Below are 13,902 nucleotides of genomic sequence, written 5' to 3' on the forward strand. Positions count from 1 at the left end.
AATAAATGGACATTATACTGATAAAGGGTTAAGAATGAATCTGCCAAAACAATAAATTATGTGCTGAAAAAAACCAACTCTGCAAAACCTCTGCATTATGTTGTTATCAGCGACAGACTTACGAGTGCAATTATATTTTTATCTCGAATGACAGTTTTCAGCCTGACATGTTTCTGTTCTTCATTTAATGGACTAACTTTTGTAAGTAAATAAATAAAAAGAAGTTTTCTGTCCAAGTGTGTTTTATTTAAGAAAACAGTGCTTATTACATGACTGAACTGTAGTATTTAGCCCTAATTTATCTTTTTACATCTCTAGTACAAGTCTATTCACAGGACCCACTTAACGGAAACATACATTTTCATGTGGGCCTCGATTAATTACAAAATTTTTGTGTGTCTCCAGAAAAATAAAAAATACAGACTGATGACTGAGAGATAAATAGATAAATACACACACACACACACGCACACAAAAAAAAAAATCTAATCAAACTCAATCAGCCAATAAATAAATAGAAGAATAAATAACATTCAAAACATCTTTGGCCAAACTCGGGCCACCTCAATGTCCCCCACAGAGTTGGTCTCGGTAGACGCACTGGCCAATCACGCTGACTGGATCGGCTTAAACCTACGGGGTTCTAATAAGAAAAAACATTGGATGCATGGTATGAAATAGCGAGTGAAAGAACAATTATATTGAGGCACTTTAAAGGATGCTCTGGGAAATGGCAGCATTTCCATGTGGATCCCTCCCGAGAGGAAAGAAAATGTAAGACAACATTCAACTGAAAGGAAACCGAATGGCCGTTCATCTCAACCGTAAGTCCTCCTCTTCTTCAATCTGTAAATTTTTTTTATTTATTCTTTTTTTTTTTTTTTTTTTTACAATTTTGGGACTGAGAATGGTAAATGATCGCGTCAAATAGAAAAACGAGTGAGCTGGTGAAAAATGAACAGAGATAACACGGAAAGAAAACGAACCAACCGAAAGAACAAATGTTACATATTTTGCTTGTTGAGTCCGTGAATAACATCAATGTGTGTTCTCGATGGTTGTTGAGTCCGACTGAGTTTCTGACGGCTCCCCGAATATCCCTGCCAGAGTCTTGAAGCGGGGGCCCCAGTCACTGAGGTAATCGTAGTCCTCCTCGAGGTCCATGGCGACCGACTCGATGGAGCTGAGCGACTCGGCCACCGAGCCGTCGCCCTCGTAGGCGTACGTCGCCAGGGAGTCGTAGGGCGGGGCTGAGTTGTCCGTGTCGTGGTCTGTCAGACGCTGGTTGATGAAGTCTCGGATGTCCGCGCTGTCCTGAGAGACAGGCGCCCTGGGGCCTCGCTTCATCTCGGGCTTCACGTCCCTGCGGTACAGGTTCTCCTTCACCACCTTGGGGTTGCGGAGCGTCCCCATGTCGAAGGCGTGCGTATCCTCCTCGCCACCTCCTTCGTCATCGTAGTGGATCACGTTGTCCCGGATGTCCTCTTTGGATGACATGAGGGTTTCCTTTTTTTTCTGCCGTCTCAAGCCCACGTAGAGAACCACAATAACTGAGGAAACAAAGCGAGACGGTATAGTGTTAGAGAAAAAAAAAACCCTCGATGACTCATCATGGCGGAGAAGTGTGTTGAAAGAATCAGGCAGTAAACTCACATAGACAATAATCAGTTCTAGAAGAACAAATGATTTCATGAGACTAAATAGAACAGGACAATCAATGTCTGTGGCTCACTGGGTAGAGGGGGTTACTCCTCTGTATTTGACCCGTCCTAGTCTACTAAGAGCAGTTGGTGACCAGTGTTGTTACTGCTACTTCCTAAATCATCCCAGGGATTAAACCAGCTAGATTATGGGAGCAAGATTTCTTCTCTGCCCTCTTGACAACCACTGAGCTAACCAGTGTGTCCACAAGTGTGTTTTGACAAATCAGAGACTCAACAGGGGCTCCAGTAAAAAGGTTGGCAACCACCGGTTGAGATCAGTGATATTCAAAGTGTGTAGCAGGGGGGCCTCCCCTGAAGGGTCCAGATGAACTTTAGGGGGGGGGGGGGGCGCACCCCAGCAGCTCATTGGAAGCGAAAGAACTGGAAAAAAATAAAATAAAATGAATTAGACCTTTAGCACTCAATCTGCCAAGAGAAGAAACTGACAAATGGAATCATGGGGTTTATTCTTTGTGATTGTGTGTAAAGTCCAGAATATTGTTTTTCACAAACTTCTCTGACGGTGACTCATCTACCTAAAGGTGAAAAGCCCTGGCTTCCATCCATGTTACTGGACCTTCAATATTCTACATTGCAACATGTTTTTGTGTGATTTCAAAAGTATCTTGAATCGATGGAGCAAGGTATCTATCAACAGCAGCTCCACCACTTTAGTCGAGCCTGGAATGTTTCGGTAAATCCTCCTCGGATGCTGAATCCTGATGGGTATGTGCTTCCCCAGACTTTCTTTACAGCGCCAGTTTGATCTGGTCCAGCTGCTACTTGAGTTTTTGATAAAGTACCTGCAAATGGATCCAATTCCCATCAGCACTTATACACTAATTAGCTGGCTTTAGCGCACTACACACGCCGAGCTAAGATGGCGAGCGCTACCTGCTAGCGGTGAGCATTAGTGTAGTCATTATGAGCATGTTAGTGTGCTGACATTAGCAATTATCTCTAAGCTCCCCGGTACAGCCTTGCAGAGCTGCTAACATGACTGTGGACTCTTCATCCGGCCCAGACATCTGGGTCATAAGTTAGCCATTATTACAATGGCATAGTTAGCGCTGGCTAGGCACTTACGAAGAGCGCTAAAGCAACATTTATACACAACCTGGATGAAAATACAACATCGATTCAAGCCTGTTCTCATCTACATGTCTGACCTGCAAATCAGCGGAAATTATACTCCGTTGGTTGGTGAAGGAATAAAGAGTGTGATACACTTAAAGTGAATTCTAACCACTGGTGGAGGTTAAACTGCACCAATTTGCACACCCAAGAGGAACAGGTAATTGGTTGGTCATCCAGTCAGTTGCTACTAATCATAAGTTTGACCAACCAATGCAGTCAATCAGAAAATCTGCTATTTTTCTTCCTTTCTAGCCACTGTTTCTTGTCTACCTCCCACCTCTGTGTCTATTCATTGAAAAGCGCAGTGTGTCCTTTGAGTCGTTCACAAGTTGCATTTAAGAGGCCAGAATATAACTGAAATCCCTCATATGAAAGACTGTGGATATGAATGCATTGGGACTGAGAAAAAGCCCTAAGTAGGTCTCTTCCTTTCAACCTCTCTGTATCTGACTTCTCTTCTCCTCAGCCAAGTGATTTTTATCTCCCCTTGCGCGGTGTGCCAGCTCCCCCCAGTGGCTTCTTTCTGGATTTCCACCGCAGCGAGGTTATTATAGGGCAACTCTGGTTCAACACAGCTCGCAATTAGGTGCGGCCAGTCCACGTGGGCTTGAGAGAAATAGTGATGCAGATGAATGTCGGGGCGGCGGTTTGTTTAATTTACCTCCTCATTCCTCCTCACAGGACAACTGGGTCATCCTGACAAATCCTCAGCACCAACTAAGTGGCTCTATGGAAATGTTCTCAGTGTGAGTTCTGATTTACTCTGCCACTTTCCCTGCTCAGGGACAGCATGACAGTTTGGCGTCAGCCTCAGCCTTGGGGGTGAGTCGGCTTAGAGCTTTGAAGACATTCCTTCCGTATAAAGGAGGAGGGCTGGGGGGGGGGGGGGGGGGGGGGGGGGGGTACACCGACACAGCTCAGCAGCACACCAACACAGTCATCTGTGAGCTTTTATGTTCAATCAACTATGAAACTATGACACTGAAGCTGAGGGGGAATGAAGAAGGATTAATTAGAGGATGTTGCAGTGGCGTCTCCTAAATCAGAAGGACGCAGAGAAAAGTAAATACAGATGAATTCAGAGGTCGCAGCCGCCGTATGACTTCTTGAGCGGAACGTGAACTTCTTTAACAACCGGCCATCCCTCGTTCATAATTCAGAAAACGACGCCATAAACCCACATTTACTTCCTCCCCGCTATGCAGATGAGTCTCGGACATTAACAGCAGAGGATTAAGGAGGAGTTTTACAACCATGACCTTGTGGAGGAATCTCAAAGCTCGTAGCTCGGTAAAGCGGCCACAGTGCGGGGGGATTGGGTTTGGTTTATAGAGCCAAGCGTTCCCTCCCTCCAATCTTTAACGTCTCATTGAATGATAAAACTCAAACGGGTGTTGTAATTAACTGCGGACACTCCTGGAAAGACAACAGCTCAACTCTGATAGTCAGATCAGTAGTGGGTTTAATCAAAAATCAGGGAGTGAAAAGTTGGATTCCCGCCAAAGCAAAGTACATCTGATGAGTTGGTGCCTAAACTGTTTCCTGGCACGGATTGAACTGCTGTGTAAACCTAAAGTGTCTTTCAAAATAAGAGTTATTTTTAAAGAAACAAGTAAAAAAAAAAAAAGTGACCATATTTAGTATTGGGTCCCATAAAAGCTTAACCACTGCTGTCAATTCCCAGTGAACCAGCGAAACCTTTGTGAAGATCTAAATACGTAAATGTCTTGATTTGAGATGTTATAGATTTCCTAATACCAGTTCAGCACACAGAAAAAAAATCCCAAAGCTTCAGACAGCTCAGATCACAAATTGTGGGAGAATCGTTGTGTGACAGAAACGTCAATGGTTTGACATTTTACAAAATGTCATCTCCTGTCTTTTTGTCAAGATTAGGACGAGAAGATCGATACCACTGTGCACTAACGAAGAGTCGCTGCCACCACACCCAGGTGAGAAGATGTCAGACCTAACAACCAGGATAAAACTTTAAAAAAACTTTAACTTCCATACAGGTGAAAGAAATGAGATCCAAGCAGGCAGCGCCTTCGGTTTCCACTCATAGTTTTGTCTAACTATCTGCCCTCAGTTGTTATACAGAACTAATTTCACCATTTGTTATCACGCATCAACAGAATTTCCTGCAAGTGCATTAGCAGCAAAATCTGCTTATGTTTTATCTCTTGAACCTTATCTACAAAGTGCAGTTCATCATCAATGATCCAGTGAGCCGTTGTTACACTCTGGAGCTAGAAAAGGATGCAGAATCAAATCCGAATAAAGGTGAAAACCCTTATATTTTTAGGCATTTAACGAGATGTACACGCTAGGTTTACACTATGATGATAAGGCGAGTTTATCGGTGCAAAATCAAGGGAGCAGTTCTCTGTTGTTTTCAGTTTCTATGCAAAGCTAAAGCCCCATGTACACGACAGCAGTTTCACATTTTTCACATTTACACAGCAATGTCTGTTTAAATGGGAAAGGCAGAAATGCTGAAAATCATGTAGTTTAAATGCCAGGCCACTTGATGGCGCTGTTGGTTGATTTACACAGAATCTGTGTTTTTCAAGTTCAATCTTGGTAGGCGTTGTACCAAAAGCTGCATTATTACTGACTCTGAGCACCGTTTTCACTTGAACATGTTGTGTAAACGGTACCTAAATATGACTCTTTCTGAAAATGATCTACAAAAGTCTCTGCATAATTTATCACTTAAACCTTTAAGCTCTAATTAACAGTTGAGCAAACTTGTTTGTTGTGGAAAGCTGAAGTTAAAAGACATGTGGAATCCAGAGTGGAGCCACCAGAGAGAAAATGTAGCATGTTCAAAACACAATTTTCCAAACTGTGATGAATATTTCCTGTTTAGGGAGCAGATCTCACCTAAAAGGATGACGATACACAGAAGGATAGCAATCAGAGCTCCCGTGCTGAGACCCACGGGGAGGAAGATGGCTTCGGCGCTGCAGGTGAGCAGCGACCCATCCGACTCGCAGCCGCACACGCGGATGGTCAACGTGCCCGTGCTGCTCTTGGGCGGGTAGCCGTTGTCGTCGATGACTACGGGGAGGAGGTAGATCTCCTGGAGACGCCGTCTGAAGCCGCCCCGCTTCGTCACGATCCCGGCTGTGTTATCTATGACAACGGAAACAAGGGAGATTTTGGACGTTTTGCAAACACCCGTCAAACAAATCAAAGAAATCTTCACAGTGTTCTGACCAAAGCGCGAGAACCTGGAACATCAATCGAATGATCCTCTGAGCTCCTCTGGAGGTGCAAGTCGGAGAAAGATGAAACTTTTCAACGTCTAATAACGCTTTGTTTGATATCGAATCCTCTAGAAAAGTGCCTGACTGACTCCGATGAGGAACGTATCAAAGACTTGTCTTATCAAAGCTCCCCACATTTTACAGAGCTTACTTTAAAAGCTGTTTGAGGTGAACCACACCCAGTACATTGCTGCCTGCATTGCTGCACTGTGTTTTCTGCCTGCAATGTTAAGGCTGGTGGGAGCTTTCGTTTTGTAATGTAAGAATAACAATGCTAAAACGCAGCACAGAAAAGAGGGAACAATCATCTGTATTAGGATTTTCCTTGATGCAATGAGCTCTGGTGTTCATCCCACAAAAGCAGTTTCCTCAAAAGTATGGAAGTATTTCACACTTATAAACATGGAATCGCTAAAAGCTAAGCAGCAGTAGCAGGTCAAACCTCTGAAAACCTGAAACTATGCTAAAAGGGCTCACCTGGCGCAACTGATTAAAGACAGGTACGACATTTAAAACAACAGTTAAAATTGGTGAAGTAGAAAAACGCAGCCAAACCAGCTAAAAACAAGTTTATCATTTGTCAACAGCTAATATGATTAAAGTAATTTAAGAATGCTAAAAATAGGGTAAAAATTGCTCAAATGGCTAAAACAGTTGAAACGGCTACAACCTGGAAACAAACAGTAAATCTGCTAAACGGGTTAAAACAGCTTAAACTGCTAAACATAGATACAATTGTTAAAATAAGTGAAACTGCTAAAATGGCTAAAAATATATATTAAATAACTCAAAACTGTATAAAGACTTTTCTTTTTGAAGGCTGAGACATGAATCCCTCCCAACAATACTAATCCCCTTACCGGAACCAGGGTTTGAACCCCTCCCCACAATCTGCTTGTCCTCTCCCTTTCTTCCTCCTGTCCCCTCACCGGAACAGCAGAAAGTCTCCAGAAAGTCGGGTTCTGCAGGTTTGTTCCCTTTCCTCCTCTGCTTGCTCGAGCGGAATTGTTGATTTTTTTTCTCTGTAAAAGTGCCTTGAGATGACTGTGTAGTGTTTGGCGCCGTTTAAGTAAAACTGAAATGACTTTTCTGCCATGTGTGACGTTTAAAGTGGAAATAGGAGCGCACAAACAGAGGTGGAGATGTTGGTGTGAGGAGAGCTGGACGAGGGAGGACGTTGTGTCCAATGGGCGAGGGAGCGTGTCAGGTTGGACCTGCCTGCCGCCGACTGTCTGACCCCTGTCGCAGTGGGTTTGTCCCCCGCACAGAGCCTGGCACTTCTTCCTGACAGCAGGGTCGGGTGTTTTGGAGCATGTTGTGTGCAGGTTTCTGTTTGTGCCCGCCCCCCTCTCGTCTCTCTCTGCCTATTGGATCTGGATCGACCTGGACGCTGCAGCACAGGTGGAAGTGGATCTCAGGTTCAGGAGGATGGTGAATGCATTGGATTCCCCTGGCCTCATCCCACCGTGTCCCACTTCTCATCATTCTGGGGGGACTTCAAAGAGTCCGGGCCAGCAGAGTGTCATGTGTGGCCTTATCAGTGCGAGTGCTTCAGTTATTTATAGCACTGCATCTCTGCTCAAGCACCAACAGCACAAAACTGCTCAACATCCAGAGAAACTGAACTACAGCTACTTTAACGGGAAATAAAACACATCATGTGTTGTTTGGACTTTGAATTTAGAAATTTAACTTGGGAAAGAGTGACAACAAAAGCTGAAAACTTGATCTTAATGGTTCAAAAACAATAATAAATAAATGTATACGATCTAACGTTAAGTCTTCAGATGCAGCCTGCAACTGTCATACCTCTTAAAGTTCTGTATTATTAGCATCGTCATTTATTTTATTTTATTATTTAATTTCTTTGTTAATATACTCATTTATTCATTTTGTTCATGGAGTCATTCAACCGTATAAACTTTTGTATATTGACTTACTTAACGTGATAGTGCTATTATAAACAAGAATAACTATAATACACTTTCCTTTCTACTTATTTCTTTGTAAATGTATTAATTTATCTACATGACTGATTTTAATGAAGCTTCAAAGGGTCTTTTATTCATTATAGCAACATTTAAATGCTATTTATATAGTGGGTAAAATAATACTGAATACATCACCATTTTCTCAGTAAATATATTACTGCTATTGGCATGCAATTTTCATCAGATCTTGGTAACAACCCATATAAGTCACACATGCAAAGAAATCAAACAATATATGTGTATAAATTAAGTTATGTGAAGAAAAGGAAGTAGAAAAAAATATAGAAAGGCAAGAGATCAGCTGAAATCAACCAGTCATTAGAGCAATCCTGCCCCTTGTCAGTGCAGATTCATATCTGCTGGTGAACTCCCAACTGATGGCCTATAAGAAGGTGTCTCATTACCGAGGTGTCACAAGAAACATCTCATGATGGGTAAACGCAAAGTGATCCCTCAGGATCTTCACAACCTTATTGTTGCAAAACATACTGATTTCATTGGTTACAGAAGGATTTCTAAACTTCTGGATGTTCCAGGTGAGCACTATTGGGGCCATGATCCGCAAAAGGAAAGAACATCATTTCACCACAAACACGAACAGGGGTTCCTCACAAGATTTCTGACAGATGAGTGAAAAGAATGATCAGAAGAGTTGTCCAAAAGCCAAGGATCCCATGTGGAAAGCTTTCAGAAAGATATGGAATTAGCAAATTCAATTAATTCAAAGAAAACAATGAGTAATGCATTCAACCACCATGGCCTGTTTGCATGATCGGCATGCAAGACTCCATTACTGAAGAAAAAACCTGTGAAAAACTGGGAGAATATAGTATAGCCAGATGAGACCAAGATTGAACTCACTACAAGTCATGCAACTTCTATTAAGAATCTCCTTCTATATCAAAATATGTGGTATATACCGTCTGGGACCACGAGGTGTCACTGTAGGACAACAAAATGCTGCAACAGTTGAAATCAGCAGTAGCACAAAGTCATTTCCTCAGCTGGCAATGACTTTTGCTTGCACACTTTATGATATTTTATGTATTTTGCACAACTCAAAGTTTCTACTTTGTGACAGATCATTTAGTAGATTACATCATTTTATTGTCATGCCCAGATTTTATTTGCTGTAGGACTCCAAATTGCTCAATAACCTCCTCCACCAACATGTCCAACTCGATTGTGCTGGAGGGGCTCATTGCTCCAACCAGTCACTCCACGGAGAGCAAAAACAAACCAAGGCAGAAGCAATACAATTCCCAGCACATCTCTGTAATGTTAATATGATGTAAAGCACGTAAACCTTCACTTAAATAATTCTCTTTGCATGTGATGTCACGCATCGTGTTATTCCCGATATTTCAGTTTGAAAATGTTTTTTCAAGGAGTAATTACTGTATTTTCCAGACTATAAGTCACACTTTCTTTTTGTTGTTTGGCTGCTCATGTGACTTATATATTAAAATACAGCTGTACATACCATCTGCGACCACTAGATGTCACTGTCTGACAAATGAATGCTGTTACAGCACCACAGAAAAACCTCCATTACTAATGCAATTGACTGACAGAGCAAGAACAATGTCACCAAATAGACATTTTGTTTTCTTAGACTGCAGACAAATAGGAAAACTTACTTCCAAAGTCCCGAATGGTGAAATTCTTGTTTTTGAAATCATCTTTGGGCGATCTGAAGGAGAATTGTTGTCCAGCACTGGGCAGGTCCTGATCTTTAGCACTGAAGGTTTGAATCACCTGGGAGAAGAAAAAAACCCATTAAAATAACGATTCATATCTCATCTTTGAGAAGTATTTTACCACATCAAGGAATTTGAAATGCGGGGCCCCTCCTCTGTTCCAGGACCATAAAGAGTGAAAACTTTCCCGAGTTCCCTGAGCCATGTGAACACATGGTGTGATTAACTTCATCCAAGACTGCTTTGTTTACCGGTCATGAACGGAGAGCAGCTGCTCCCACGCTGTACCGATATTACCACACATCTGCTGCCAGCAACGCGGGGAAAAAAAACCACACAATATGATCAACTCTGGTTTTACCTCCTGCAAACATAATTATTCGCAAATGAAAGTGTCCAAAAGAGTTAAGCGCGACAACACCCGGCGAAGCAACCGCTTCATTCCCGACCACTTCCAGCACTTTAAAGGCAGACTGATGAGCCTTCGGTTTGAGACCTGTCCTGCCTGGATCCCCTCGACACCACCACACAGGAGATAATCAGCCATGCTGCATCAGCCTGACTGCGCTGCTGTGTCTCTTCTCCTGCTCTCTCGCAGCATTGAGATAAACCTCCCTGCAGGGGAGTGAACCTGACACCAGGTGTGATGACTGCTCTGTTGTGGGCTCCCCGCAGCAGATGTACAGTTCACACTATTGATTCCCTGCAACCAAATTAGCTTTGTGATGAATACATTGGGTTCACTGTTTTTTCCATTAGTGTTTAATTAGCCATTTCTATTCCAGTAAACCATCTATCCATCTCCTACAGCACTTTATCCAACTTAGGGGGCCGCTGGAGTCGATCCAAGCTGACTTTAGGTGGATATGGCAGGTTGGCAGTTTATCAGAGGGTAAACACAACTACCCACCCACACTCTGTTTAGAGACACCACTTCAAGAAAACACGCACAGGGAGAACATGCAAATATGGAGCATTGAGTCGAAATGATCAATGTTGACTTTGGACAGGAAACATCAAATGCAGAAAAATTTCCACAAAGCAACCAACAAAAGTAACATAAGTTTACCTAATAAATTAACTTAAACCAACTTAGCCTCATTCAACCTAACCTAACCTAAACTGAAGTAACTATAGTGAACTTAACTTAACCAAAGTGAATTTTTAACCTTACCACACTTGATCTAGTTAATCTGCTTTATGTCTTAACCTGAGCTCACCTAAACAAACTCATATTTACACTAACCTAACCTTTAACCTAATGTAGCCTGACCTAGCTTTACTTAGCTCACCAAACCTAACATTTATACTAACTTAATCTATAAAGTAACCCAACCTTTACATTATCCTAACCCAACCCAACCCTCACCTTTACTTTAACCCAACCTTGAAAACTAATTAATCTAACCTAATTTCTTAATGCCTAATCTTAGGTTAAAGGTTCGATTTGATGGAGTAAGGTAACCCTAACCTAACCTAACCTAACCTAACCTAACCTAGCTTAACTTTGGCTCCATTTACCTTTTCCTGTGAAAACACAGTGTTTTAGCATATTCTTTTCAGAAAAGTTTCGCGTTTAAAAAATGCTGAAAACAAGGTCGCTTGCAATCACACACATATAAGCGCAGAGCGCAATATGCTATAAACATTAGCAACAGAGAGTATATGGACATTGATATTGACGGACGGTGTTATTACCGTGACTCTCAACCACAGAATGACCAAGTCATGTGCACAAAGAAGACCATTCTTTGTGAGAAACAAAGCCATATGATACGATACTAAATATATATGGACATATACTAGATATATGCAAAATATATAAAATATCAATTAGAAATAATATGTAAAACTACATTGTACAGGATTTATTTTCTCTTAAAAATTCTGAAATCTCATCAGTGGACGAGTTGTCCGGGGTTGCAGTTTTGTGGATGAGCTCCACACAGCCCCTCTGGTAATCCAGCTGTTTGGAAAATAAATACTTAAATGTAAATATTTTCATTCTTTAAAGTAGTAATATCAGGTTGGTGTTTGAATACTGGCACATTTATCTTTTCTTTGTACACTTTTCAAGAACACTTTAACTAAAAATTGACACTCCAAGGAAACACCGACTTCACAACCCTTTTGTATTTATGTTAACAGCTCTTCAAAATGAGAAGATGCTGCTGTATTGACAACACTGACTGGAATCCATCGTGCTGTAACCCTGCATTTCTTCCTTTGGGTTGTGATTCCCTCGTCCTCCTCTTCCTCCTCTCCATCAGGAGTGCAGCTGCGGCAGCAGCGACTGCTCATTACTCCGCACATGCTATTGTGTATGTTAAATGGCTTCGAGTGCATCCTGCCTCGGCTCTCAGCCGCCGTGTGAGTCAGGTCAGATAAGAGCGCCAGCTAAATGCTGTAAATGTAAATGTAATTATCCCTGCATAACAAACCGATTCACTAGGTTTGCATTTCAATATAGCATTAGGAAAAGCAAGGCAAATCACTTGAGGTGGCAGGGACACATTAGGGCTCCTCCGAGTAGATCTACGACTGGGAGCTCCACAGTGGGAAAATGAGGACTTTTATGTCGCCTTTGTGGCGGCTTTTTCTCATTTCACACTTGACCAGTTGACTCCGAGTATTGTAAATCATCAAATGAAGAAACGTCCTGTGTCATCTTGCCTCGTCTCCTTTATTTGCAAATTTGAGTTTAAGTTTCCTCTCTTTCTGGCTCTGCTACAGAACTCACCAATTCTATTTAAGTATAACTACAGTTGGTGCTCCTTTAAAAAGTGAGAAAGTCTTGGTTCTAATTTCAACTTAACCTTTGACTTAAAGCTCCCATATCACGCAAAATTCACTTCATAACGGTTTTATAAAAGTAATATGTGCCCTCATAGCCTGTGTATTATGTAGGCCTTAGAAGTGGAAAAAAAAAGTCTGTTGTCTCCCTGAGTTGCTCCACATTTTAACCAAAGTGTGGTTATACAGGTGATTTTGAAATGTTCCCTTCATGACATCATGTGGGGAAATAACCACTCCCTCTGGTAGTGGGTACTCACTTTGACCCTCCTACAAGTAGACAAAAACTTACAAAGATTACTGATATACGGAATAAATTCATTGTAATATGAAAAGCCATAACAGTAACCCTTAAAGTTAGCAGGAGTTAGCGTTAGCTACTTGGTGGTAACTGTAACAACACATACGACTAAACTAAGTAACATATTCAGACAAACAATATTTTTAACTAACAATTCCAAATCGTCCAGCTGCAGCTGCAGAGTCTAAACTTGTTCAGGAGCTTCTCCTTCTTGGTCAGATTCTGGTTCAAACTGGTATGGTTTAAAAACTGCGTTTCTTCGAGCCATAATGATAAATCCACCGTAAACATTAAGGCATGGTCCCGGAAAGCTGCGTCTTTTCCAGGGTTGCCAGATGTGACTCACTATTTCCAGCCCAAACTCAATGTAAAACCCGCCCACCTCAATAAAAACCAGCTCAAATCTCAACCTTTATAGAAACACATGTTAAAACCATAAAACTATTGCGCAACAAAGAACACATCATAAGCACACAACTGCACATATTTAACAAATTCCCAAAACAGGCTCCCCAAGAAGCCAAATGGGGGGAAACATGCCAAAGCACCAGTAGTTTTCTCCCTGAGAGTGGCGTGGAGTATGTATGGACAGACACAGCTCATTAGCATTTAAAGGTACAGGCACAGAAACCACCTGTTCTTCATTAGAGTTCACTAGAGGGACTTTTAGACTGGCTGAAATTCATAACCAAAGCTGGATATGGGGAAATATACTTTGAATACAATGTTGTTGGACTTCTGACAGCGATGTGAATTTGTTGAAAACTGTATGAGACCTCAAAATTATGTAATTGTAACTCATTTAACTAAACTTAAATTCAAATTGGTTTGAATTATGCCCCCATTATGCAAATATTTACATTTGTGATTCTATAAATGTATTTTTTTTAAGAAAAAAAAAAAAAATATATATATATATATATATATAGTTTAGACAGTGATTTATTTTGGTGGGTTAATATATTTAAACGTGTCTCAATTCTTGTCATACTAAGCTTCTCTGTA

General features: G+C 41.5%; 1 protein-coding gene across 1 annotated transcript in view; it reads right to left on the minus strand.

Annotated features, from left to right (window-relative positions):
- Positions 1-889: 889 nt before the first annotated feature.
- Positions 890-13,902, minus strand: part of LOC308125735 (cadherin-12-like) — a 160,091-nt gene continuing 147,078 nt past the window's right edge. The window contains exons 10-12 of the mRNA XM_080489695.1: positions 9,744-9,861; positions 5,727-5,978; positions 890-1,550 (exon numbers count right to left, since the gene is read on the minus strand). Coding sequence (XP_080345821.1) covers positions 1,039-1,550; positions 5,727-5,978; positions 9,744-9,861 — 882 coding nt within the window. The 3' untranslated portion in view covers positions 890-1,038. The remainder of the gene's footprint in view (positions 1,551-5,726; positions 5,979-9,743; positions 9,862-13,902) is intronic.

Source organism: Lipophrys pholis (genome assembly GCF_963383615.2).
Source record: "Lipophrys pholis genome assembly, chromosome: 20".
NCBI lineage: Eukaryota > Metazoa > Chordata > Actinopteri > Blenniiformes > Blenniidae > Lipophrys > Lipophrys pholis.